The sequence below is a fragment of the Rana temporaria genome, chromosome 5 (genome assembly GCF_905171775.1).
Source record: "Rana temporaria chromosome 5, aRanTem1.1, whole genome shotgun sequence".
NCBI lineage: Eukaryota > Metazoa > Chordata > Amphibia > Anura > Ranidae > Rana > Rana temporaria.
The window spans coordinates 120230490-120256620 of NC_053493.1; the positions used below are offsets into that span (position 1 = coordinate 120230490).

Sequence of the window (26131 nt, forward strand, 5' to 3'; positions counted from 1 at the left end):
TCAGCTCAAGTCCCCTAGGCCATTTGTCTCCACTCTCCCAGCCCTATGGACAAGGAATCTCATTTGTAAGGTTGAGTGCTGTCTCTTAAAGGGGTTGTAAACGTTTTGTTTTTTATTTTCTAAATAGGTTCCTTTAAGCTAGCGCATTGTTGGTTTACTTACCTTTTCTTTAGATTTCCCTTCTAAATGTTTTTTTTTCTTTGTCTGAATTTCTCACTTTCTGCTTCTCCTCATTAAGCTTGCCCCCATCATCCAATTTGTTCTGGCTGGGGGTTATTCAGCGTGCTCGCCCCCTCCCTTGGAAGTACATCCCTGTGGGGAAACTTTGTGTTCACAGCTTCTCCCCGCAGGGATGTAGTCCCAAGGGAGGGGGCGAGCACGCTGATTAACCCCCAGCCGGAAGGGTTTGGATGATGGGGGCAAGCTTACTGAGGAGAAACAGGAAGTCAGAAATTCAGACAAAGGAAAAAAAACATTTAGAAGGGAAATCGAAGAAAAAGGTTAGTAAACCGACAATGCACTAGCTTAAAGAAACCTATTTAGAAAATAAAAAAACTTTTACGACCCCTTTAAGTGGAAAACCTTTCCTAACGGGAGCCCACACCTGTCCCCTGATGGGGGGTACATATGTCTCCTGGACAGAGAGCACACCTGTCTCCTGAAGAGAACCCTGCAATGCCCAAGCTTATATAAAGGCTGTGCTTACCTGCACTCACAATTAGCGGAACACTGGGTTGAAAATTTCTTTCCTCCTAAAACTCCTCGATGTTGCCTGATCAGTGGCATCCTCAATGCTGATAAATACAGGCAGATATCTATTTATCATGCCCATACCATCAGGGAGGTGTGTGATTGGCCTAAAGTTATTTTGTTGCAGAACAACAACTCCAAACATATATCCAATGTCATTAAAGAAGGACGAGTCCTGGAAGTGATGGTTTGGCCTTTACAGAGCCCTAATCTCAAAAACCATTGAGTCTGTTTCTGGGATAACTTAAAGAGATGGAAGTATTGAAAGTGAATGTAAACCCGATTTCATGAAATCTAACCTGGGCACATATATCTGTAGTATTTACTTATCTTTCTCCAAAGCCCTAAGTCCCATGTCTTTATACTACTTGTTATTCTGTTATTAGCATGATAACTTCTAAAAAATTCTACAAGACGGGAGATAAAAGCAGCTGGAAATCTGTGTCGGTGGGTGCTAGAAATAGATTAGCAGAGAGCTGGTCTATTCACAGCACAGCTCTGCGCAATCCTTCATTCCTCTGCCTATGTGGAGGGTGCGTTTCCTCCAACCAGCTGTCACACAGTGTATGCGAAGACTCCACTCCCACAGCTAAAACAGGAAGAAAAAAAATGATGTGTGCTTTCTAAACAGTGTATAAAGGCAAAGACAGCAGATATACAAATAACTTGTATAGGGAGATTTGTTTAATCTCTATCATCTGAGGCTATTCACTTCACTGGGTATAGAAGAGGGTTTACATCCACTTTAAGGCAGCCTACGCCCACAGAAGATCTGTAGTTAGTTGTCCAAGATGTTTGGTGCAATCTACCTGTTAAGGTCCTTCAAAAACTGTGCACAAGTGTAAATAGAAGAATTGATGCTGTTTTGTAGGCAAAGGGCGGTCATACGAAATATTGATGTGGATTTCTCTTCTTTTAATTTATAAAAAAATAAACTAATAACTCTATTATAAATGCTCTATTTCTGAAAGCAACCTTGCTAGTACTGGGTTGGGACCCACCTTTGCCTTCAAAACTGCCTTAATTATTCATGGCATAGATTCAACAAGGTGTTGGAAACATTCCTCAGAGATTTTGGTACATATTGACATGATAGCATCACACAGTTGCTGCAGAATTGTCGGCTGCACCTCCATGATGTGAATCACCCGTTCCACCACATCCCAAAGGTGCTCTATTGGATTGAGATCTGGTGACATTGGAGGACAGTGAATGCATTGTCATGTTCATGTTTGAGATGATTTGCGCTCTGACGTGGTGCATTATCCTGCTGGAAGTAGACATCAGAAGATGGGTACAGTGTAATCGTAAAGGAATGGACATGGCCATCAACAATTCTGAGGTAGGCTTTGGCGTTTAAACATTGCTCAATTGGTACTAAGGGGCCCAAAGTGTGCCAAGAAAATATCCCCCACATTATTACACTACCATCATGAGCCGTAGATACAAGGCTAGATGGATCCATGCTTTCATGTTGTTTACTCCAAATTCTGACCCTACCATCTGAATGTCGCAGACTTGTTAGACCGGGCTTCGTTTTTCTAATCTTCTATTGTCCAATTTTGATAAGCCTGTGCGAATTGTAGCCTCTGTTTCCTGTTCTTAGCTGACACCCGGTGTGGTCTTCTGTTGTAGCCCATTTGCTTCAAGGTTCAATGTGTTGTGTGTGCAAAGATGGTATTCTGCATACCTTCATTGTAACGAGTGGTTGTTATTTGACTTACTGTTGCCCTTTTGTCATCTAGAAACAGTCTGCCCCTTCTCTGATATCATCAAAGCATTTTCGACCACACAACTGCCGCTCACTGGATGTTTTTTCTTTTTTTTTCCCCGGACCATTCTCTGTAAACCCTAGAGATGGTTGTGGCTGAAAATCCCAGTAGAATAACAGCTTTTGAAATATTCAGACCAGCCCATGCCACGTTAAGTCACTTAAATACCCTTTCTTTTCCATTCTGATCGATTTGAACTTCAGCAAGTCATCTTCACCACCTCCTAGATGCCTAAATGCATTAAGTTGCTGCCATATGATTTTCTGATTAGGAATTTGTGTTCCCAAACAATTGAACGGATGGACCTAATATAGTGGTTGGTGTGTGTGTAATATATATATATATATATATATATATATATATATATATATATATATATATGTGTGTGCATCTCATAAAATTATATCATCAGAAAGTGAAACTCCTATATTATTTATAGATGTGTTACACAGAGTGATATGTTTCAAGCATTTCTTTTTTTTATTTTGATAATTATGGCTTACAGCTAGTGAAAACCCTAAATTCGGTATCCCAGAAAATTTGCATATTACATAAGACCAATAAAAAAAAAAGGATTTTTAATAACAGAAATGTTGATTTACTGAAAAGTATGTTCATATACGGTACTCAGTAATTGGTTGGGGCCTCTTTTGCATTAATTACTGCAGCAATGCGTTGTGTCATGGAGGCGATCAGCCTGTGGCACTGCTGAGGTGTTATGGAAGCCCAGGTTGCTTTGATAGTGGCCTTCAGCTCTTCTGGATTGCTGGGTCTGGTGACTCATCTTCCTCTTAACAATACCCAACAGATTTTCTATGGAGTTTAGGTTAGGCGAGTTTGCCGGCCAATCAAGCACGGTGATACCATGAGCAGTAAACCAGGTATTGGTACTTTTGGCAGTGAGAGAAGGTGACAAGTTCTGCTGGAAAATGAAATCATCATCTCTATCAAACTGAGGAAAATTAGGGGGGGGCAGGAATGAAAAGAAAGGGAAATTGGGACTTTAAATGAAACTAGTATGTCCAAAGTAGATATTATAATTTATTGAGTAAAATTGATATTAAATATTTTTAAAACCAGGGTGTATTATGATGATATAATACAAAAAAAACAAATTCGATTCATACATGGTAATTATACAAATTCGAACAATAAACATAATTACACATATACAAATTATTGTAGAGAATGTGGTTAGGGGCCCTCTCTTAATCCCCATCATAGAAATAAACAAGATATTGCAATAAGGCAATGCAAGGTCCAATGGATCGCACGCATACACACACACACACAAAATGGCCCGTTGTAGGGCCTCATGGATCCCTGTGGTAGATACTAGGTATAACATCCAAGAAGATATTGACACGGACACCCATGGAGCCTATTATCTTGGGTAATATAGCATGGTTGAACTGGATACGACAAAGTGCACGGCATCTGTAGTTCGACGCGTTACATGGCTGTGGCCAATTTTCAGGAGCGAAGCACGTGGACTGGATCTATGATAAAGAACTATAATTGTATTCCACAAAAATTGTCTGGAGCAAATACTGTTAAGGAGCAACAATTGGGTGAATATGAAAGACCCCCCTAGGGCATTCTAGTTACAGGGTGTCTGTGCAGTGATGGTGTTGAGCTGGAGGCTGTGGACAACCCAGGGGAGGTCATTGCCGGGAGCTGTAGCGGCGCGCCAATAGAAGTCTGCCATTGTGGGACAAGAATCAAGGTGGAAAGAGTGGGGCTTAGTGTAGTGAGTGTTGAAAATTGAAAAATACCTCGTTCTAGGGTATGGATCGAGGTTCTATGTGCTACCAGTGTCCAATGTGAAGGGGTTGAATAGGAGACACACACCACCCTGGACCGATCATGCACGGCCGACACTGTGGCACGCCGCTAGCTTCATGCAGTCGTGCAGGGCGAGAGGAGCAACGCAATGCACCTGTATATAGTCGGGCAATTGGCGCCATAACTCCCTCAGTGCTCGCAGATGGAAAAACCGTCACCGTCTCACCCGGCAGTGTCACCTGGCCTTTCCTCAATTAATGTTCCAATTTCAATTCCTCTCTGTTTTTACAATCTCTATAAAACTGGTAAGCAGAGGGAAGCATTAAGTGCTCTAGAATTTCCTGGTAGAGGGCTGTGATGACTTTGGAATTGATAAAACACAGTTGACCAACACAAGCAGATGACGTGGCTCCCCAAATCATCACAGACTGGAAATCGAGGTCCCAGAGACTGGAGGACAAGTAGAGAGGCACAGAATCCAAGTTGCATGAGGTCCAGTTTCCACAGTGATGATTTGGGGAGCCATGTCATTGCTGGTGTTGGTCCAAAGTCAGAGCAGCCCTCTACCAGGAAATTCTAGAGCACTTCATGCCTCCCTGTGCTGACCAGCTTTATGGTAGAAGTGACAGTTTGACGTCGCTTCCGCCCTGCAATGATATGGAGACGGGTGGGGGCCATCTTCCCCTCACTCGTCTTCATACCCAGCCAGGGACAGCATCCGTTCGCCTCAGCTGCTGCCGGGGGCACCAGAGAGCGGTGGGAGGGAGGGCCGCGATTAAAGGTATCTTGCGGGGAATCTGCCGCAGAGATCACATATTATCTGAGAGCAGATCGCCCGCCCTTGAAGAGAGTACCGGGATTATGGTAGCTAGCTGCTACCATAATAACGGTATTCCTTTCCAAAGTAGTGACATTCCTGCAGCGTGCAGTCCGTAGGTGGTTAAAAAATTGCAGCATATACATAGGAAGTACAGCTTACAACATATTTTTAAAATGACTAACGGGGTTCACAAACGGTACAGTATACATTTTAGATGGGGTCAGTAGTGCAGACGTAAACTAGGTCACGCACGATATTAGTATTAGGAAGTGATAACCAATGTCCACACATCCTCATTTTGCCATATAAAGGCAGGTAGAATCAAGTATTCAGGCATTACCATCGTAATCCCTTTGATTTGGAGGAAAAACTCAGATGGGGAGTTGGGTTGGAAGAAGGCAGGGGAGAGGAGGGTGTAGGTAAAAACAGGGAAAGGGTGGACAAAGGGTAAATATAAGAGATCGTTATTTTACACCACAGGAGTCAATTATGGCTTTCCTATGTTCATTTTTAGAAGGGCAAGACATTTTTAATGGCAGCTCACCAAGAAGATATAGTAGGGGCTAGAGGAGTCTTCCATTTTATAAGGATTTTCTTACAAGTACAAAGTACAAGTACAAAAAGTACTGTAAAAGACAACAATTTTAAATAATGGCTCCGTTCTGCACAACCCAGGACACCCAACAGCAATACCTTAGGATCCAAACTTGAGGATATTAATGTTGCCGGTGACCTAGCCTTAAAGGGTATGTAAAGGTAAAAAAAAAAAAAAAAAATTAAATAACAAACATGTTATACTTACATACTTTACCTCCACTGTGCAGCTCATTTTGCACTGAGTGGCCCCGAACCTGCTCTTCTGGGGTCCCTCGGCGGTTGTCTCGGCTCCTCCCGCAAGATTCAACCACCTTCATGCGAGCGCGCCGCGTCATTGGATGCGATTGACAGCAGCGCGAGCCAATGGCTGCGCTGCTTTCAATCAACCAATGAATGAGCCAAGAAGCCAGCTCGTTCACGGCACTGAACTTTTGAGGGGTCAGGTAAGTAAACTGGGGGGGGCACTAATCCTCAGATGTTTTTATGTTTTTTTCACCTTAATGCATAGAATGCATTAAGGTGAAAAAACATGTACCTTTACAACCCCTTTAAGTACTGCTTCCCAAAAAGGACGGATCCTGGGGCAGGTCCAAACCACTTAAAAAAATTGCTTTTGGCAAGCTGACACCTATGATAGGGGGATAATTATAGGGTACATAACAGTAAGGCAGTGGGGAGTGTAGTGTGCCCTGTAGAGGAATTTTGTATAAACCTATCCTTGGTAAAAAAACATATTAGTAATTGTAACGGAACGTCCCACACTCCGCTTGTGTTTCCGTCGTATACCGCTTCCTATCAGTCTGGATATAGATATCGGATATTCCAGCTGCTGAGACGAGACTTGTTTGTGTGCTAAACATGAAGTGTTTCTTAAAACCAAAATGCCAGTCTTATATACAATTAAAGAGGAGGTAACAAGAACATAAATTAAGATGAGCCAATTAACTAAATCATTAAGACAGCCGAGGTGATTCATAGACGTCACGTCTCCTCGCTCACCTGCTATACAATACACTTTATCATAAGTGTAAACACAGGACATCTTCACACAATATCAGGGTCAATTAGCACAGAGAACAGACAGATGGCTGGAGGTGATGGCATGAGCATCTCCTTACACTGTATGTCCCAACAGTATGACTCAGTCACTCTAATATGGCATATACAGCTCACAAAGAGCACCGTTCCCCCAAATGCCAGGGCCCATGGTCGCAAGGTAAGAGAGTAGCATTCAGTCCCCTCCAAAAGCCCCTATCCCGGGTGAGTCTGTCACATTTCTCCCCCATCAAAAGTCGACTAACAAGGTCCCAGACCTCCACCTGGTCTGGACATGCGTTAGTCGGACAAAGTGAACTCACATAGTCTGTCCGCATGACCCCCAATCTTGGCTGCAAGGAGTAGTGGACACCAGTAGGTGTGGGGCAGAGCTCATTGACTCTCTGTCCGGCTGCCAGCGCTTCAGCTGGGTGGTTTTAAAGAGGGGGTTCCGCAGGAATACGTTTTTTTTTTTTTATATCCATCTGCCGCTCTTCACATAGTTAATGGGGTACTCACGTGTCCTTATTTCATAGGCCCCCGGAATGTTTTTCTGCCGCAAAAGAGACTTTATAAAAATAATTCCTGGAGGCTTCCATCTTGCTTCCACTCTCAAGTCCACAAGCAAATTCTTCCGGGATGCGGTGAATGCTGTAATGCAATAGTCATGTGACGTGTAAAATCACGCAAGAGTTCTTCTGCTAGGCTAGAGAATCGTCTCCTGGGCAGCGTCACGCTGTGCTCCCAGGAGCTAAGTAATCCCAGGAATCACTGCGGCGATCGCAGCTGAAGCAACACGCCCACTCCCGCGGGAGCCAAACCAGGAAGTGCCTGGTTCAAAAGACAGAACAAAGGTATGCAATTGATTTTTAATTTGTTTTGGACAGCGAACTTGTAATACATACACTGAGCCCTTGTGTTTACCGCTGACTTTCAAATTAGGGTGAACCTCCGCTTTAACATTCCGGGGCTTGGTCTGCTGCTGGGCAGAGGGGCCACCTACTCCAGCTTCCTGAAGCTGTAGAGACACTGTATGAGCTAGGCAGGGGCCAGCGGCGCTCTGCCCTTTTGCCAGCACTTCTGCTGGGGACTCCACATCATCCGCTCCAGCTAACCGTTGGGGAAGGAGGCTGGATTCCTCCACACTCAAACTGTGTAGCTGCCATTGGGGAGGTGAGCTGGCTGCTTCCTTTTCCATTCCCTCATCTAGCTGCTGGGACAACATGTCTGTGGTACAGTCTCCCAGATGCACGGATCTTTGGGGAAGAAAGACCACATAATCCACCCTGGCCAACTGTTGGGCTAACGATGAACACCTCCTCTCCCTTCTCCCCTGTATCTGCTGCTGGGAAGTGATCGCCACCTTCTCACCTTGAGACTCCGGAACTGCCACAGGTGTGGGGCAGAGGTCTTGAACCCTCTGTCTGGTGACCAGCGCTTCAGCTGGGGAAGTTCCTTTCAACTCCACAGATACTACCCTTGGTGCTGGGCATAGCACAGTGAAGTTTGGCCCTGATACCAGCTCTTCTGCTGGAGGCTCATCAGGTTGTTCTTCCTCAGCAGAAAAGTCTATTAAATCCCCTGTCTCTGCAACTGGTGTCTGGAGATAGAGGTTCACCATCTCCTGTCCATGAAACCCAGAAGATGCTATAGGTACTGGGCAGAGGTTAGCAGAGCTCTGCCCTGCGGTCAGCACTTCAGCTTTGGGAATGGCAATTTCCAGATTTACCCCTGCCGATTTTCTGGCATGCTGCTGGACAGGCACATTCCTCCATTCAAGATCATCCCATGCAGAAACAGGATCATCAAGGTCAGTCAGCACTTGCTGCATCCGCCATAATACCTCCGCGTCTATAGCTGCAGGGGCAGGTTGGCAAAGCATACTGTTACTCTGCCACATTGCCGACTCTTCAGCCAGGATTTCAGCGTTGTCCACTGGTATTTCCTGATAGTCCCAGGCAAAGGGAGCCCAGCCCTGGGGCTGAGCAGAGTCTAGCAGCCATCTGTAGGCAATCTCCAGCTCCCATTCCTGAATGGCCAGAAACTCCAAATCTTCCAGTGCACTTCCGAGACGTTCAGTAGCCCTTCTCTGAAATCCATGATTTCGTCCAACCGCCACTCCAATCACTCCCAAAGTTGGAGTCCCCTGTCAGCTTCATATACAACAGTCCCAGGCTGCCGTAGCTTAAGCCTTCCATTGGGCTGTCATCCGCTATCCAGGGACTTGCTTGGGATACATGCCACCGAAGAGCTCTGTAGCTCTCATCCAGCCGCATCTGCCCAGACCAGCCTGCTTAATTCAGCTGTCTGTTCCTTGTGCGGTTTTTCTCCCAATAACAGCCCCCGCAATCCATAATGCGACCAGTACCTTTCCTGGTTGGAGGGGAGAACTTTTCCCTGGTGTTGCTACTCACGGGCTAGCACTTTCTTCCAGAGTTCACAGCAAATAGAATCAAACCATCCTAGCAGAACTTGCTCTGATACTGGTCCTCTGTGCTGTATCTGCTTCTCTCGCAACCTCCTTCCGAATTCCTCTTCCATGGCGGCTGGTATCTGCACCTCTCCTCTCCTGCTATCCTGACATTGGATCCAGGTGGAGGTTGGATGTCCCAGACTGCAGAAAGTATCCTGCTGCTAGCCACCAATGTAACAGAACGTCCCACACTCCGCTTGAGTGTTTCCGTCATATACCGCTTTCTATCAGGCTGGATATAGATATCGGATATTCCAGCTGCTCTCAACACACAACGAGACGAGACTTGTTTGTGTGCTAAACATGGAGTGTTTCTTAGAACCAAAATGCCAGTCTTATATACAATTAAAGAGGAGGTAACCAGAACATAAATTAACATGAGCCAATTAACTAAATCATTTAGACAGCCGTGGTGACTCATAGTCGTCACGTCTCCTCGCTCACCTGCTATACAATACACATTATCATAAGTGTAAACACAGGACATCTTCACACAATATCAGGGTCAATTAGCACAGAGAACAGACAGATGGCTGGAGGTGATGGCATGAGCATCTCCTTACACCAGGGGTGGCAAACACAAGGCCCGCGGGCCGAATCTGGCCCGCCATGCCTTGCCATGTGGCCCGCGCGGCGGATGCAACGGCTTGTAACCGATATGTGACACCATGCGATGCGCTCCGGAGCCTCGGCCATAGGAAAGTCCCCAGCTTTGGCCTAGCTCCGGAGCGACGGCCATCTTGGTACACCCGGCGGCGGCTGTCTCGTCAGGAAGTGACGTTTCGCCGCCGCCATCTTGCTCCACCACAGTCTGCTTGCCTAGTAACCAGTGCACGGCGTGACACTCTGCACCGCCTCAGCTCACAGACCCGGGACCACAACCGCAGACATGAGGAGAACTGAGAGATCTGCACCTGCAGGTAGGAGAGACACGATCACCCAGGGAGCATGGCTGTTGTACATGGCATATTGTACTGAGCGGAGGAGGGGGACACCTGTGACACCAGAGAGGAGAGGAGGGGGACCAGTGTCACTGGGCCTCCTCTCCTCTCTGGTGTCACTGGGGTCCCCCTCCTCTCCTCTCTGGTGTCACTGGGGTCCCCAACCTCTCTGGGGTCCCCCTCCTTTCTGGTGTCACTGGGGTCCCCCTCCTCTCTGGTGTCACTTGGGTCCCTCTCCTCTCTGGTGTCACTGGGGTCCCTCTCCTCTCTGGTGTCACTGGGGTCCCTCTCCTCTCTGGTGTCACTGGGGTCCCTCTCCTCTCTGGGGTCCCTCTCCTCTCTGGTGTCACTGGGGTCCCCCTCCTCACTGGGGTCACTGAGGAGGGTGACACCAGAGAGGAGGGGGTCCCCATTGACACCGGAGAGGAGGGGGGGACACCAGAGAAGGGGGGGTGACACCAGAGAAGGGGGGAACACCAGTGGCACCCGAGAAGGGGGTGGATACCAGTGACATCAGAGAGGAGGGGGGTGACACCAGAGAGGAGGAGGCAGCGCACTCCGGAACCCTGCGCTCCCTACGCAGCGCACTCCTGAACCCTGCGCTCCCTACGCAGCGCAAGAAAACGAGTGCAGATACAACTGGCCCTTTGAGGGCAATCAAACTGCTGATGCGGCCCCCGATGAATTTGAGTTTGCCACCCCTGCCTTACACTGTATGTCCCAACAGTATGACTCAGTCACTCTAATGTGGCATATACAGGGTCCCCAGGCATACAGCTCACAAAGAGCACCGTTCCCCCAAATGCCAGGGCCCATGATCACAAGGTAGGAGGCTAGCATTCAGTCCCCTCCAAAAAACCCTGTCCCAGGTGAGTCTGTCACAGTAATATAGTGGCTTATTTATTCATCCCAGTCATCTAAAAAATCCGCCAGATCAGCTTGCCATTTCGGAAAAAGTCTCCTCAATTTGACCAAATGATTGACGGAGAGTCTCAGATAGATAAAAGGACAAAGGTTTCCCCTGTTGAAGTGGGTAGCCTCTCTAGGGGGTCAAATTCAAAGGTGAAGGGCGAAACTGTGATTGCACTACATGTTTTAGTTGTAGCTATCTAAACAACCTATCCTAATTAAGGATATTGTATTTCATATTAAAGGGGTTGTAGAGGCATTTGAGATAAAAAGCCTTCTGCACCAGCCCCCCTAATACTTACCTGAGCCCCATCTCTATCCAGCGATGTACACGAATACCTCGGCCACCTTGGGCTCTCCCTCCTGATTGACTGAAACGCAGCCGTGGCGCCATTGACTCGCGCTGCTGTCAATCAAGCTAGCCAAAAGAGAGGCGGGGCCGAACCGCAACTCTGTGTCTGAATGGACACACTGAGCTACAGCTCGGCTCCGGTGCCCCCATAACAAGCTGCTTGCTGTGGGGTCACTCGACAGGAAGGAAAGGCCAGGAGTGCCGGCGATGGACCCAAGAAGAGGAGGATCCAGGCTGCTCTGTGCAAATCCACTGCAGAGAGCAGGCAAGTATAACCTGTTTGTAAATAACAATCACCTTACAGTGGATGTAAACCCTCTCCTATACCCAGTGAAGTGAACAGCCTCAGATGATACACAGGGATGAAACAAATCTCCCTAAATAGGTTTTACATAAATATCTGCTGTCTTCATCTTTATAAATTCTTTAGAAAGTGCACATTGTATTACAGATTTTCTCTTCCTGTTCAGCACTGGGAGTGGATTTTTGGCATACAGCCAAGACAGCTGATTTGAGGAAAGACAACCCCCCTCCCTTCCAAACTGGCAAAGGAAGGAATGTGCAGCACTCTGCTAATCTATTTATAGCTACCTCTCATGACACAAACTTCAGGCTGCTTTTATCTCCTGTGTCAGAGACCTTGTCAGAAGTTATCAGGCTGATAACAGAGCTACGGGACAGAAGAAAAACACAGGACTCAGTGTTTTGGAGAGAAACAAGAAAACGCTACAGATATATGTGCCCAGCTCAAATTTCATTAATTGGGTTTACATCCACTTTAAGCTCAGCAAAACTCATCAATTTGCCCTCAGACATAATGTTTTAATGCTACGACACCTTGAGTATTCCAGATTTGTGAATCTGGCAGGGCAATTAAGGGGAAAGGTAGATTTGGCCCTTAGAGGCATGTGAGGAGAGACAAGGGAGCAATACCATGCTCTTGCCTGACTCCAGACTATGATGGTGGTTCTCATCAGACCGATGAGCGAAGACTGAGAACTAGGGCCTTGAAAAACCAAATTGCTGCGAGTGGCACAAGACCCTACGAGTGTTGCCACCACAGTAACTGCTGGATTGTCCTCTGGCTGAGAGAACCACTACCACACGGTGATATAAATCGCCACCCAATAGTACAGCCAAAAGTCTGGGAGGGATAGGCTACCTTGGGTGAGTTGTAGGATCTTTGGCAAGGCGAGAAGTTTTTCCTGTTCAAAGGAGAGGTTCAAAATAATTATTGATTCACACATACCTTTCTAATGCGTTTATCTTTTTTTTTTTTTTTTTTTCCCCCTCCCATTAATGCGGATTCTAGAGTGTGATTGGAATATACACAGTGCAGTGTGGCCCTGTGACCAGATGGATGTTCTGAAGCGTCATAGCTTGCTTTGCAGTATTGTGCAGGAAGCGTTGTGTAAAAGTATGTACAGCATGTGCTATGAAGTCCTTCAAAATCTACCTGGTTTTAAGGAATCCCAAGGTAATTTTATTCTGTAATTCATTAAGTTCTTTAAAAACAATTGATAAGTAGGAAAGCCGTCCATTAAAGCAGAACTCCGGGCAGAAATTGTATTACATATGTGTACAGGTGCTTCCATACCTTTTAAACAAGTTGTTAATCTTACAGAGCAAAGTCAATCTGTCTTTGAGGAATCAAGCTTTATTTGTTCAGTGAATAGCCCTCTTTCCCCCTCCTATCCTGTTTACAAGACTGATGTGTCTTCTATCCCCTCAGCCACTGGTCTTGTTCAATCACCCATGTATTTTTTAGTATCACACTGCTGCTCACTGCAGTGGGTGGAGAAAGGAGTCTCGGACTCCCAGTCTCAGCCACCCACTGTGTTGTGTAATTGAATGGTTTGGCCGCTGCATCTTGGTCTGTCCCATCTCCTATGACCAGACGGTTCACTGGCAGACCAGGATATGTGTGGCTCAGAGAAAGCAAGCCTTAGCACATCCACTTCCCATACCGCACCGTGGGGAAACTATGTACAGTATACTGACCTAAAATGAGCGCAAAGGTAAAGCGATGTGGGTGGAGGGAGCCTGAAGCCCACTGTGTAGCACATTGAACCACCGCACAGACCTGCCCAAAACGACTCTATATCAACGGGCATGCTGGGATGTGTAGTCTCAGTGAGCGGCAACAAGCACTAATAGAAAGTGGAATCATCGCTTCTGAAAAACCTCCCCCTAGAAGACCCTGTGGATTGAGAAACTTTCAGCGCAGAATGATGACATCACAGCTTTTAAAACTGAGTTTTGAGCAATACATTGTCAGCAGTTTTGCTTAACTTGCTATACTGGACTACTGTGCAAATGTAATCACAATCCTGGAGTTCTTCTTTAATGATGGTTGACTGTAGAGCTTATAAAAAAGGAATAATACTAAGAAATCAATTGTTTAAAGTGTTAATATAAAAAATAAAGCCAATACATATATTACTGCTTGAAATGACTGACGTATGATTTATTAATCATGTATGACTGCAAATTACGCCAGTTTTCTAATGCCAAACTATTTGATTTGCTGAATAAATAATCATAGTTAAAGTTTAATTAAACCTAAAAACTGTATGTGTCTCTTTCTTTAAAATGTTATTTGAAACCTGTGTGTTTGTAACAGCAAAGCTCTTTCCTATTAGTAAATACCTAGTTAATCATGCCAGGTCCACGGGCTCCCTTACTGTGTCTGACAACAATATAGCAGCCAGTTCACTGACTGCTGCATTGCCACACTCCTTGCGCATGTCCAGCCAGCTCTCCACCTGTAAAGGTTATTCACTTCTGCTCCCTCTCTGGAAGCCACCTCACACGATTCTTTCTGCTTGCTTGAGAGCTGGCTCCACAGGTTAAATGACAGGTGCTTGCTTCCATCCTGTCTGTCTCTGTCCCTCCTCAGCCCACCACTCAATTTAACCCTTACTACATCCAGCTCCTATATTAATGGTCTTTCTCCTCTCCTTTCATCTGCCTGTGTGACAAACCTGGCTCTGGCAGGACTGCCTCCTCATCTCCTATCGGCCAAGCGAAAGAGACAGGCATTGCATGGCAATTGGCTATTGCAGAAGCCTTTCTAATTGTTTTCTTTCTCATCCACAAGGGATCATTTAGAATCTTCGAGTTATTCTGCCTACTTACAAAAAGATGGCATATTGACAAAGTGTAGGCCAGCTCAGAATAACCCCTCCAGGTACCAGTATGCCTCAGGCTTTTTACTAGTTACACCCAAGTACATATCATTTTTGAGGCCCCCCACATACACACATGTACAAATGTAACACGTGAACACCGAAATGAGAGCAATCATTTTAGCAACAGAGCTGCGTAGCTATAAACTGATTACCTATAGGGACTTTTAAACTGCCGCCTATGGAAAAAAAAAAGGATACTGAAGTGTGTCACCAAGTGTGAGCAAAAATTGAATGTCTCGAAAGGACACTGGTTACAGGAAGATTTGCAGTTTCTGGCCGTTCAGGAATGGGAGCTGGAGATCGCCTACAGACAGCTGCTAGACTCTGCTCAGCAGCAGGGTGGGGCTCCCGTTGCCTGGGACCATGAGGAAATTTCAGATGACAACTCTGAAATCCTGGCTGATGAATCGGCAGTGGAAGATTGGACGATTGCCATCCCTGAAGCCGAAGCGGATGATGTGGAGTTCCAGGGAGCCGGGGCAGTTGGCCCCTCTCTCCAGCAACAAGCTGAGGTGGTAAAGCTTTTACTCCCAGCTGAATCACTGGCAGCAGGGCAGGATGCTACTGACCGCTGCACACCACTGCAGCTTGAGCTGATATTGTGGGATGGGACTGTGGTCTTCACTCACAGCAGCCCAGCAGAGTGCCATGGGCCTCTGCTCTCAACTAGCAGGACAGGGAGTTCCTGTGGAAGTGGATGGGACTTCAGTCTCCACTTGTATACCCCAGGGATGGGGGGCAGCTGGCCCAGATCCCCAACAGCATGATGAACTGAGCCCAGTTACCCTGTGTTCTCTCCAGCGGCTGAAAGGACTCCAGGGAGAAGGGCCCGTCCAAGCCTCTCCCCAGCGGCAGGCATGTTCTCTGAGAGAGGCAGAGGTTGGCTGGGTGAGTAATGCTCTGTTTGGAGCAATTTATTTGGGGTACTGTGGGGATACCAGCATTGGAGGAATGGAACTATGGACTAATTTCGGAGTCAACCTGTCTGGGGTCGCCTCCTGTGTTAGTCTCCCACCGAAAGGGGAGAGATGCAACGGTATGGCCCGTGGGACCCAGAGGCTCTTGAAGGATGTGGGGTACTCCTGTGTCAGCTTCACCAATGACTCTTGGGTCTAGGGTCATCCTATGTCCACTGGGGGCATAGGATGACTGAGAACTGATATCATGGATTTCATGAGATGGGACAGTAATGATTCATGTATTGCAGGATATCTTGAAATATTACAAGTTGTTCCTTCTGAACACAACAGGTCAATAGAGTGTCTCCTTCAATGTGGAACATAGACTGTTGAGATGTTAATTGATGTTAATCGCCTCCAGCTACCTGGCTGTAGTGATGAAAGCTTGCTGTGATTGCATTCTATTGTGTTAATTAAGCCTGGCTCCTAAGATATTTCATGGTGCTATGCTAACTAACCCTGTATTGTGTGAAAGTTCCATTGATGCTAATATGTGTTGTGAGTTAACACACTCTAAAAGTCATGATGTCTGCCATGTCAGCTATAGTAATTGACTCATGTAGATTCGTTGCCAGAAAGTCTGACTTACATCTAAAGGAATGTGTATTGAAGTTCATTGTGTCATGTTGTGGGTGGAGTTGAGTCATTGTCCATATTTGGTTGCTAACTGTATGAGAAGAGCTGAGTTTACCATTAAAGTATTCATTCGTTTGGAACCAGAGAACAGAGCTTGTGTCTCGTTATTCTGGGAAAATCCATATGGATCGTGTCTGCTGGATTGTGGAGTGTCAGATAAGCTGTCTTGGGTTGGTGGAATGGAATATCGTAAACGGTGTAAACCCCTGACCGTTACAGCCAGGAATCGATATGAGAAAATCTTGTGGTTCATGCACTTCAGCGACAATGTACTCTGTCATCCTTGGGGTATCCCTGAAAAACATAGCTTTTCCATTAGCTTTTGTTTCTTCTTTTATTATTAATATTCATTTATTCCAATGTTTTTTCAATCGGGTAAGGGGTTCGAGTTTAGGTTAGGGTTGGGATTAGAAGTTATAGTTATTTTATTTTTTTTATTTATTATTATACAAACAATAATAAATTAATAAATAAATATATGTTTAAAAAAAATACACAAGTAAATAAAAATCATAAATTCAATAAATAACCCTTAACTTTAACCTTTTCCTCCTTTGAAAACAAATTATAATAAATAATCACCCTAACACAAAATATATTATTACTAAGTTTTTTTTTAGGGCTGTTAACGATTAAAATTTTCGTGTTCGATTAATCATTTTTTTGTTAATCGATTCATTTCGTTTAATTATAGCGCACATACATTTTTCAGATCATCACCATATATAGTCCCCACTATAATATCCACAGACATCTCCCCACTGTAATATCCACAGACATCTCCCCACTGTAATATCCACAGACATCTCCCCACTGTAATATCCACAGACTTCCCCACCACTGTAATATCCACAGACATCTTCCCCACTGTTATATGGTCCACGTCTCCCCCACTGTATAGGAAGATTAGTGCTTGCTTAGTCTTACCAGAGAAGCCGGCAGAACACAAGCAGTTGAGGCCGGGTGATGACGTCAGCGCGCCGCTCTAGGCTCACTTAGGCCACCGCCGGGTGGACCAAGATGGCCGCCGCTCCGGGAGCTAGGCTGAAGCCATGGCCTTTCCTATGGCCAAGGCAGCAGCGGAGGTCCACGGATCAAGTGTGTCGATCCGCATATGGTGACCCGTTCGGATCACGGATCATTTACAATTCGTTGCACCACTAGTACCGATCAAAAGAATTTTGATCAATCAAAAACATTGATTAATCAAGGAATCCAAAAGGAATTAATCTTTAATTTCCACAGCCCTATTTTTTTTTTTTTTCGAGTTTGTGTGTTTGTTGTGTTTTTATTATCATTAATAATGTATTTAACTTTTTTCAAGGCTAGATGTTTATTATTTATTAATGTATTATTACATATTAATTTTACTATTTTACATTTATTTATTCATATATTATTAATATTAAAAAAAAAATTATTGGAGCAGAAAAATGCGCCAAAAACGCTCAAATCTGCCCGATTCAAGCTACAATAAAAGCTCCAGAACTTTTTTGAGCTTCAGGCATTTGGCTTCAGGTGACATGGAGTGGAGATGTTAACCATCTCCATAGAGAATAATAGTTTTTTTTCCCCCTCCAGTGATTTGGAGCTTCAAGCTGCAAAACGCTGAGGTGTGAATTAAGCCTTATACTGTGTTTTATTGTTAACCATTGCTTGCTTTGCAGGTATGCCATTCAGCTGCTGCACTAATTTATTTTTACAGCAACAGGGTTTGCTCTCACTGTACGTAAATACGTGATTACAGCGATGCAAGAGGTGATTTCACCACCACAGTTAAAAAAAAAAAAAGTGTATATACCAAAGCATAGGTGGCAGGAGTGGACATGGGGGGGGGGGGGGTTCACCCCTTTGCTTAGGCATATATTTTTATTCACGTTTCTTTGCGGAGATCTCTTCATTCACAATCAATTTAAATGGAGGAATCTGTTGGGTCCTTTTTTTTGGGCTCAACGAAAAAAAAGAACGGTGCATGTATGCCCATAATTAGAAGTGGGTGGATGCAGGGTGGTATTCTAATGGTGGGCATACCACAGATCAATCGATGTAAGTGGAGGAATCTGGGTTCTTTTTTTTGGTATATCCCAAGGGCTGCATAAAAAAAAAACATTGCAATATATGCCCAACAAGGACCAGCGACGTAATGGTATGATTATACGGGAATGATGCCTCTTATTGTCTTATTGTTTTTTTCAGCCGGCGATCGGCTTTCATGTAAAAGCAATCCTAGCGGCTGATTAGCCACTAGACTGATTTACAAGCAGTGGGAGGGAACGTCCCTCTCCTGCCTTCTTCCATGGTTTCTCTGGCTCTTCTGTCCCACTGGGGAACTTGAGAATGCAGCCGATGGTTCTGCCTGCTGACCAGAGAACTGATCCGAGACCAGAACAGCTCCAATCATCTCTATGGCCTAATAAACTGGACGCTACGAGCATTTCATGACTTTGGTTTTGCTGGATACAAACTGCGCCATTGGGAATACATCTTATCACACCGATCTTGGTGTGGTCGGATGCTTTAATGGCGGAGGCCAAATCTAGAGTCTAATAAACCCCAATTTTTTTAAAGAGTACCTGTCGCTACCTATTACAATCATAGGGGAGATTTACCCCCCCCCCGGTATCTTTAACCACTTAAGACCCAGACCATTATGCAGGTTAAGGACCTTGCCCCTTTTTGCGATTCGGCACTGCGTCGCTTTAACTGACAATTGCGCGGTCGTGCGACGTTCTCCCAAACAAAATTGGCGTACTTTTTTTTCCCACAAATAGCTTTCTTTTGGTGGTATCTGCGGTTTTTATTTTTTTGCGCTATAAACAAAAATAGAGCGACTATTTTGAAAAAAAAGCAATATTTTTTACTTTTTGCTATAATAAATATCCCCCAAAAATATATATAAAAACGTTTTTTTCCTCAGTTGAGGCCGATACGTATTCTTCTACATATTTTTGGTAAAAATCGCAATAAGCGTTTATCGATTGGTTTGCGCAAAATTCATAGCATTTACAAAATAGGGGATAGTTTTATTGCATTTTTATTAATATTTTTTTTTTACTACTAATGGCCACCAGCGATTTTTTTTTTTTTTCGTGACTGACATTATGGCGGACACATCGAACAATTTTGACACATTTTTTATACCATTGTCATTTTCACAGCAAAAAGTACTATAAAAATGCACTGTTTACTGTGAAAATGACAATTGCAGTTTAGGAGTTAACCACTAGGGGGCGCTGTAGGGGTTAAGTGTGACCTCATGTGTGTTTCTAACTGTAGGGGGTGGGGCTGGACGTGTGACTTCATTGATCGTCTTTCCCTATATCAGGGAACAGACGATCAATGACACTGCCACAGTGAAGAACAGGGAGGGTGTGTTTACACACACATCTCTCCGTTCTTCAGCTCCGGTGACCAATCGCGGCGATCGGGTCCCGCGGGCAATATAGGAGAAAAGTGATGTCACATGAGGATACAGGTAGCTGTCTACCAAAGAACTTGCATTTTCGGTAAGGCTTAAACAGACAATAATTATAGGACGTCCGGGATCTTGGGTAAGGGACTTGTGTATCTTGGGTAAAGTGTAGAATGTAGGAGTTTTTGGATCTTTAATGGTAAAAAAAACTCCAGGTACTCTGGTCTATGATCCCCTGTTGATAGGCCTTGAGAATGATTGTACGATATTTGGCACAAAAATGATCTAGGACTGTTTTTGAGATACCAGTCTAGATTTGATAAAATATTCTTACACACAGTCTCATATTGAGATATTTCCATAATCACCAAATTTCCCCCTTTATCAGCGTGTTTGATGATTATTTTAGAATTGGTTTGAAGTGATTTACTGGCGGCTTTTTGTTGTAAAGTGAGATTGGAAGATGCCTGAGAGGCAAGATTAAGATCTTCTATAGCCTTAGTGGTCTGTTGAATAAAGGCCCAAATATTGGGATTAGTATTCAAGAGTGGGAACATCCTTGATTTTGGTTTAAAGGACTGTGGAGGGGTGAAGGACATGCCAGCGACCGACAGCCCTGGTGGGGAAACCAACCAAGGGGTGACATGTCCCTCCTACCACAGATCCATCAAGTTCTCAAATTCCTGGTGCGCCTCAATATTTTCCTGAATATTTGAAAAAGTATCTGATGGTGGTGAATCCGAAATTGGTTTGTCAAAAATGTCCTTGTATAAGAGCCTGCAGGCAAAAATGTGTAGATCTTTAATAATTTATCGATCTGTGAATCTGGGCAAAAAGTTTAGCCCTGTTTTAAGACTTGTCTTTTTAGCTTCAGATAATACATAGGAGGACAAATTAATAATTGTTAATTCTTGGCCAACAAATTCATGATCAGAGATGTCAAGTACAGGTTATAAGTTTGAATAGGGTCCTGGTCCTTCCCTAAAAAAATAGGTGCTAGCTTAATATCTGCTGTTAGTGATGTTCCTAGGGGAGAAATGATTATGTCACTCGTTGCTCACCTTAGTAGTGGTGTCTAAGTGCATAGGGGGTGCGATAGTCGAAGTAGAGGGTGCCGTGGATACAATAGTATGTGAGGCTGATACTTGGGGGGCCACGAGATGCGTGTGGCAAAGGGTGAAGCATAGAGGAAGTTGTGAAGGTGCTTGTTTAGAGTGATCCGGCTGTGACCGACAAGGTAACATAGTGCCCAACTGGTGTCACAGTGATTCAGTAGAAGCAGTGTCGTAGTTTACTTTATGCTTTTTAGGTAGTCTATCGTCGGATAGATCACGTTATATTGTTGACTGACTGGAAGAAAGGGAAGAAGCAGAAGACAGATTAGGTACAGTTTCATCATTCTTAGTATTTCTTTGGTTAGTCGGTCTAAATGGTCTGGTCTTAGTGTTTTGAGTCCATTTATAGGCAAAGCCATTAGTGTGGGCATTATTGTTGCATAGAAATTTATTCTCCTTAGTTCGGATGATATCCAGAGTATAACCCCCAATATGTTCTTTTAGTTCTTGTTCCTTTTTCTTAAATCTGGTGCTTGTACCAACAAGACCATAATCTGCATACCATTTTTGTATCTGTTCATCTAAGACTAAGTAGTTAATTCTTGTTCATATTGAGTGCATAAGATGGACATCATCCCGAAGGAGCACGACTGTAAATGTTCTTCTCATCTAGACTTTAAAGATTCTTCAATTTTTCTCAAATTGGGAAACATTTTAATCCTGAGTCCCCAAGGGACAGTACGATTCTCAGTATATTTCTCAAAATACCTATTGTGCCAGAATATTCTTACTTTTCTTTCTAAGAGACGTTGTAGTCTAAGAAAGGCTCGATCCAAGTCTACATGGGAAATTTCTCCTGAATTTTGTGATTGTTGAATTTTATTCATAAGACCCTCCCACACCTCCCCACTAAAGGCAGCCATGGCAAGAAACAGTGCTAAATTGTTAACAAAACCAAGTACAACAAATAGGAGAACAAGGACGTGGGAGAACAAGACAAAAAACTGTATAGGGGAGGGCAAAAGGGGAGCATTTGCCATGTAAAAAAACTAATCGTTTCAGCTCAATGAAGGATTATAGTGTATTAATAACAATCGTTTCCCATCATAGTGTAGATTGATTTACAAATTGTTTTGTGTTCCCCACAATTGGACAGAGGAGAGAGTGTACAGAGATAGTGAATCAAAAAGGTTATGTCAGCTTAGTGGTTGAATTTACGACCATTTATCATCTTTACAACCAAAACATTTATAATCTTTTTATACACGCAAGTGCAGCACAACCTAATATCAATCATAATCTCAAAACAAAAAATGTATGTGTATCATCACATATACAAGATAATCAAAATCAAAAGTGTCCGCGCCCAAATAACATAAATAAGTGTTGAATGGATGTGGTCATATTTATCACTATGAGGATTTTTTCTGTGTTATAAGCCCAGCTGCCCCATATGGTCAAATTGACACATCTTATATATGTTCTTTTGAATCATGAGCTTTCCTACTCATCTCACATTGCATTTTTATTGTTTTTACAGTATCTCACAAAAGTGAGTACACCCCTCACATTGCTGTAAATTTTTTATTATATCTTTCTCCCTGATCCCCTCTGTACTGACTGAACCTAGAGGGCTTCCAGAGGTTCATTGCTATAGTTTTCCAGTTTTGGGAGCTAGGTGAAGATTGTCCCTAATGTACATTTGCTGCACAGTAGTGTTACAACATACAGTATCTCACAAAAGTGAGTACACCCTTCACATGTTTGTAAATATGTTATTGTATCTTTTCATGTGACAACACTGAAGACATGATACTTTGCTACAATGTAAAGTAGTAAGTGTACAGCTTGTATAACAGCGTAAATTTGCTGTCCTCTCAAAATAACTTGACACACAGCCATTAATGTCTAAACCACTGGTAACAAAAGTGAGTACACCCTGAACCAGGTGTGTTTGGTCATTGGGTTATGTATGTGTGATGTGCAGCTGCGATTCCCTTGATTTTAATTGACAACGTTGTCTTTTTTAACTGTGATACCACTCTGTTTATCTGCCATTTTCTATATGTCTTTTGTTGCACTATAATTTTTCTACTTAATACAATTCAGTGTTTTTTCCATAGTGTTCTAATATTGGTCTTCTTCGGGGGAACTATTTTCTCTCGTTTTGTTGTTGTTTGCCCTTGACCATTAGAACTGCATCCCTTGTGGATGAAGCTGGAATATTTTCATTGAATTATTTTTAGATATATGATTATTGTCAAATTTATTTGATTGGTTGATCCAGGTTAAAACCACATTTTTTGTATAAGGAGTACAAAGAAAAGTGTGTCTTGCCTACAGTCAAGCATGGTGCTGGGAGTGTCTCGGTCTGGGGCTGCATTAGTGCTGCCAGCACTGGGGAGCTCCAGTTCATTGAGGAAACCAAGAATTCCAACATGTACTGTGACATACTGAAGCAGAGCATGATCCCCTCATGTGTTCCAACATGATTACGACCCCAAACACACCTCCAAGTCGACCAATGGTGGACTGGCCAAGCATGTCTCCAGACCTAAACCCTGTTGAGCATCTGTAGGGCATCCTGAAATGGAAGGTAGAGGAGCGCAAGGTCTCTAACATCCACCAGCTCTGTGATGTCGTCAAGGAGGAGTGGGTGATGACTCCAGTGGCAACCTGTGAAGCTCTAGTGAACTCCACGCCCAAGAGGGTTAAGGCAGTGCTGGAAAAGAATGGTGGCCACACAAAATATTGACACTTTAAACCCAATTTGGACATTTTCAGTTAGGGGTGTACTCGCGTTTGTTGCCAGCGGTTTGGACATTAATAGCTGTGTGTTATTTTGAGGGGACAGCACATTTACAGTTATACAAGCTGTACACACACTACTTTACATTGTAGCAAAGTGTCATTTCTTCAGTGTTGTCACATGAAAAGATATAATAAAATATTTACAAAAATTTGAGGGGTGTACTTACTTTTGTGAGATACTGTGTATATACCTTGTGCTCAAGTGACAAGTTTATGGTATTTATGGCCTTCCTTTTATAGTTGTAGAGAATTACCACTCTTCGGTTCCTGGATGTCCAGTTCTTGAAAGAATGCTCTCTTAAGCCTATGTTTCAGAAAAGCATGAATAGGTAACTGAAAGTTACAGCTAACATTGTAAGCAATAGTTTATCCAGTGGTTCTGGATTTTTATTATTATTAGTTTACCTTTCTTTAAAAAAATAATAAATGCACATCTTTTTGCAGGTAAAAAAATGTGCATTTATTATTTTTTTGTAGTAGAAGCCTGTAAAGCATTACACCAGTGATCAGAAGATCAATGGTGCCATGCAGGTCTGGTGCCATACGGGTAAGCTGATACTCACTGACAGGAAAACTCAATGAATTACCACAGCGCCATGGTGGTTCATTGAGAACTACAAACCGACAGCTGATAAGGAAGCTGGGGCTTGTAGTTCATACATACACACAGAGCTGTGTTTACGTATGACGCGGACAGGTGGGTGGAGCCCTGCCGTTTTCAAACAGCGATGGCTGACATGGGAGTTTCTCCCCGTACTGCTGGCACAGTGGATGGTGGCTGCAGCACTGGGAACATGTTACATGTCTGGTGGACCATGTAACATGTTCCCAAAGGTGAACTTATACTTTAAATCTGAGCAAGCCTTGATGGTATAGTGCTCTTTCATAATAACAATGTTTTTGTGTGTTAAAAGTAGAACAAAAACTTTGGAAAGTTCAATTTCTCTTGTTCTAATCTCCTGTCATAGCACTGTTTGTGTGTTTTTTATGTAGCTCTGTATCCTCAAAAATACACTGGGGTCAGGAATTTTACATTTTAATTGGTTTCTTCTTGTGTTTCAGCTGAATTCAATGTTTCCCAATACAATTTGCTCTTTAACAAAGTGTTGAATTGTGCAGTGTCAAACCGGAGTCTGAGCATATCTTCCTCCATTGTAGACTTCATGGTTTTAAAGAAAATACCAATAGATTATATCAACCTGCAAGAATTAATCACAGCACTTGGACACAGTGGTCTTTGGCGTAAAGCAAGGGATCATTATAAGCGTAAGTAACAGCTGTGTTGTTTTAATCACTTCCCATCCAGTCCAACTCTGGCACTTTGTTCCTCCATTTTCTAGAAAATTTATCGGAACCCCCAAACTTTTTTTTTTTTTTTTAGCAGAGACTATAAAGAATTCAATGGCGGTCGTTTAAAACTTTTTATGTCATGAATACAAAACAAAAAAACAGTAAAGTTAGCGAAAATATTTTGCATATTGTGAAAGATGATATGCCGAGTAAATCGATACCTAACATGTCACGCTTTAAAATTGTGCACACTCGTGGAATGGCGCCAAACTTCGGTACTTAAAAAGTGTATAGTTACAGAGGAGGTCTTGGGCTAAAATTGCTCTCACTCTTACGTTTGCGGTGGTATCTCACGTCGTTTACATATGCGGGAGCGACTTGCGTATGCGTTTGCTTCTGTGCGCGAGCACACGGAGACGGGCACTTAAATTTTCTATTACATTTTTTTTTTTACACTTTCTCTTTAAAAAAAATATTTTTAACACTTTTATTCCTATTACAAGGAATGTAAACATCCCTTGTAATAGGAATAGTTTGTGACAGCTCCACTTTATGAAGAGATGTGGGGTCAATAAGGCTCCACATCTCTCTATCAGGTTGGAAAGGCTGAGATCAAAAAATAAACTCGATCTTTCCAGCAGCATCCTCTGCTTTGTTTACTTCCTCTGTCCCGAATGTGACATCATAACGATGCGCCTCTGAGGGTCATTGGGGGCCATCTGGTCACCAGAAATCTCTATGGTAAACTTGCAGAGACGACCGATTCATTCTCCAGCTTGCCGATCGCAGGGGCGAGCCTGGAGAAGCACCGGAAGGGGGGGGGGGGGAGACTAAACTTCCACTTTGATTTGTTCTTACGGTACACAGAATCGCTGGCTGAAAAAGATGATATCTGAATGATGCCTGTAGCTGCAGGCATCATTCAGATATCCCCACTCAAAGTCCAGGATGTCATATGATGGCCTATGGGTGGGAAGTGGTTCATTTCATTTTAAAAGGGTCAGTCCTCCCAAGACTAAAACATTTCAGTTTTTGTTAGTTGCCTGGGAGTTAAAGAATAGGTTTGTTAAATCCTCTGATGTTCCAGTGGTGAGATCTCTGCTCTTGAGTCCTCATGTCAAATTGTCAAAATCGGGCATTCAGAAAAAAACTTAAGACTCATCTATTCTGAAGCATGGCTGGATGACCACATTGGCTACAGCGCCTTGAGGCGATTTAGTTCGCATTTGTAGCGCTATATAAGTTACTCACTCACTCATTGCATGCCAAATCGCTCCATGTGAACCATGGCTAGATGCCATATAAAATATGCTGTTCATACTCACTTAGTCACTATGGGATTC

General features: G+C 43.7%; 1 protein-coding gene across 1 annotated transcript in view; it reads left to right on the forward strand.

Annotated features, from left to right (window-relative positions):
* The window catches only part of TOPAZ1 (testis and ovary specific PAZ domain containing 1), a 265848-nt gene that overhangs the window by 202122 nt on the left and 37595 nt on the right, over positions 1–26131 (forward strand). Inside the window, exons 17-18 of the mRNA XM_040354381.1 lie at positions 12747–12911; positions 24561–24764. Of these exons, the coding sequence (XP_040210315.1) occupies positions 12747–12911; positions 24561–24764 (369 nt within the window). The remainder of the gene's footprint in view (positions 1–12746; positions 12912–24560; positions 24765–26131) is intronic.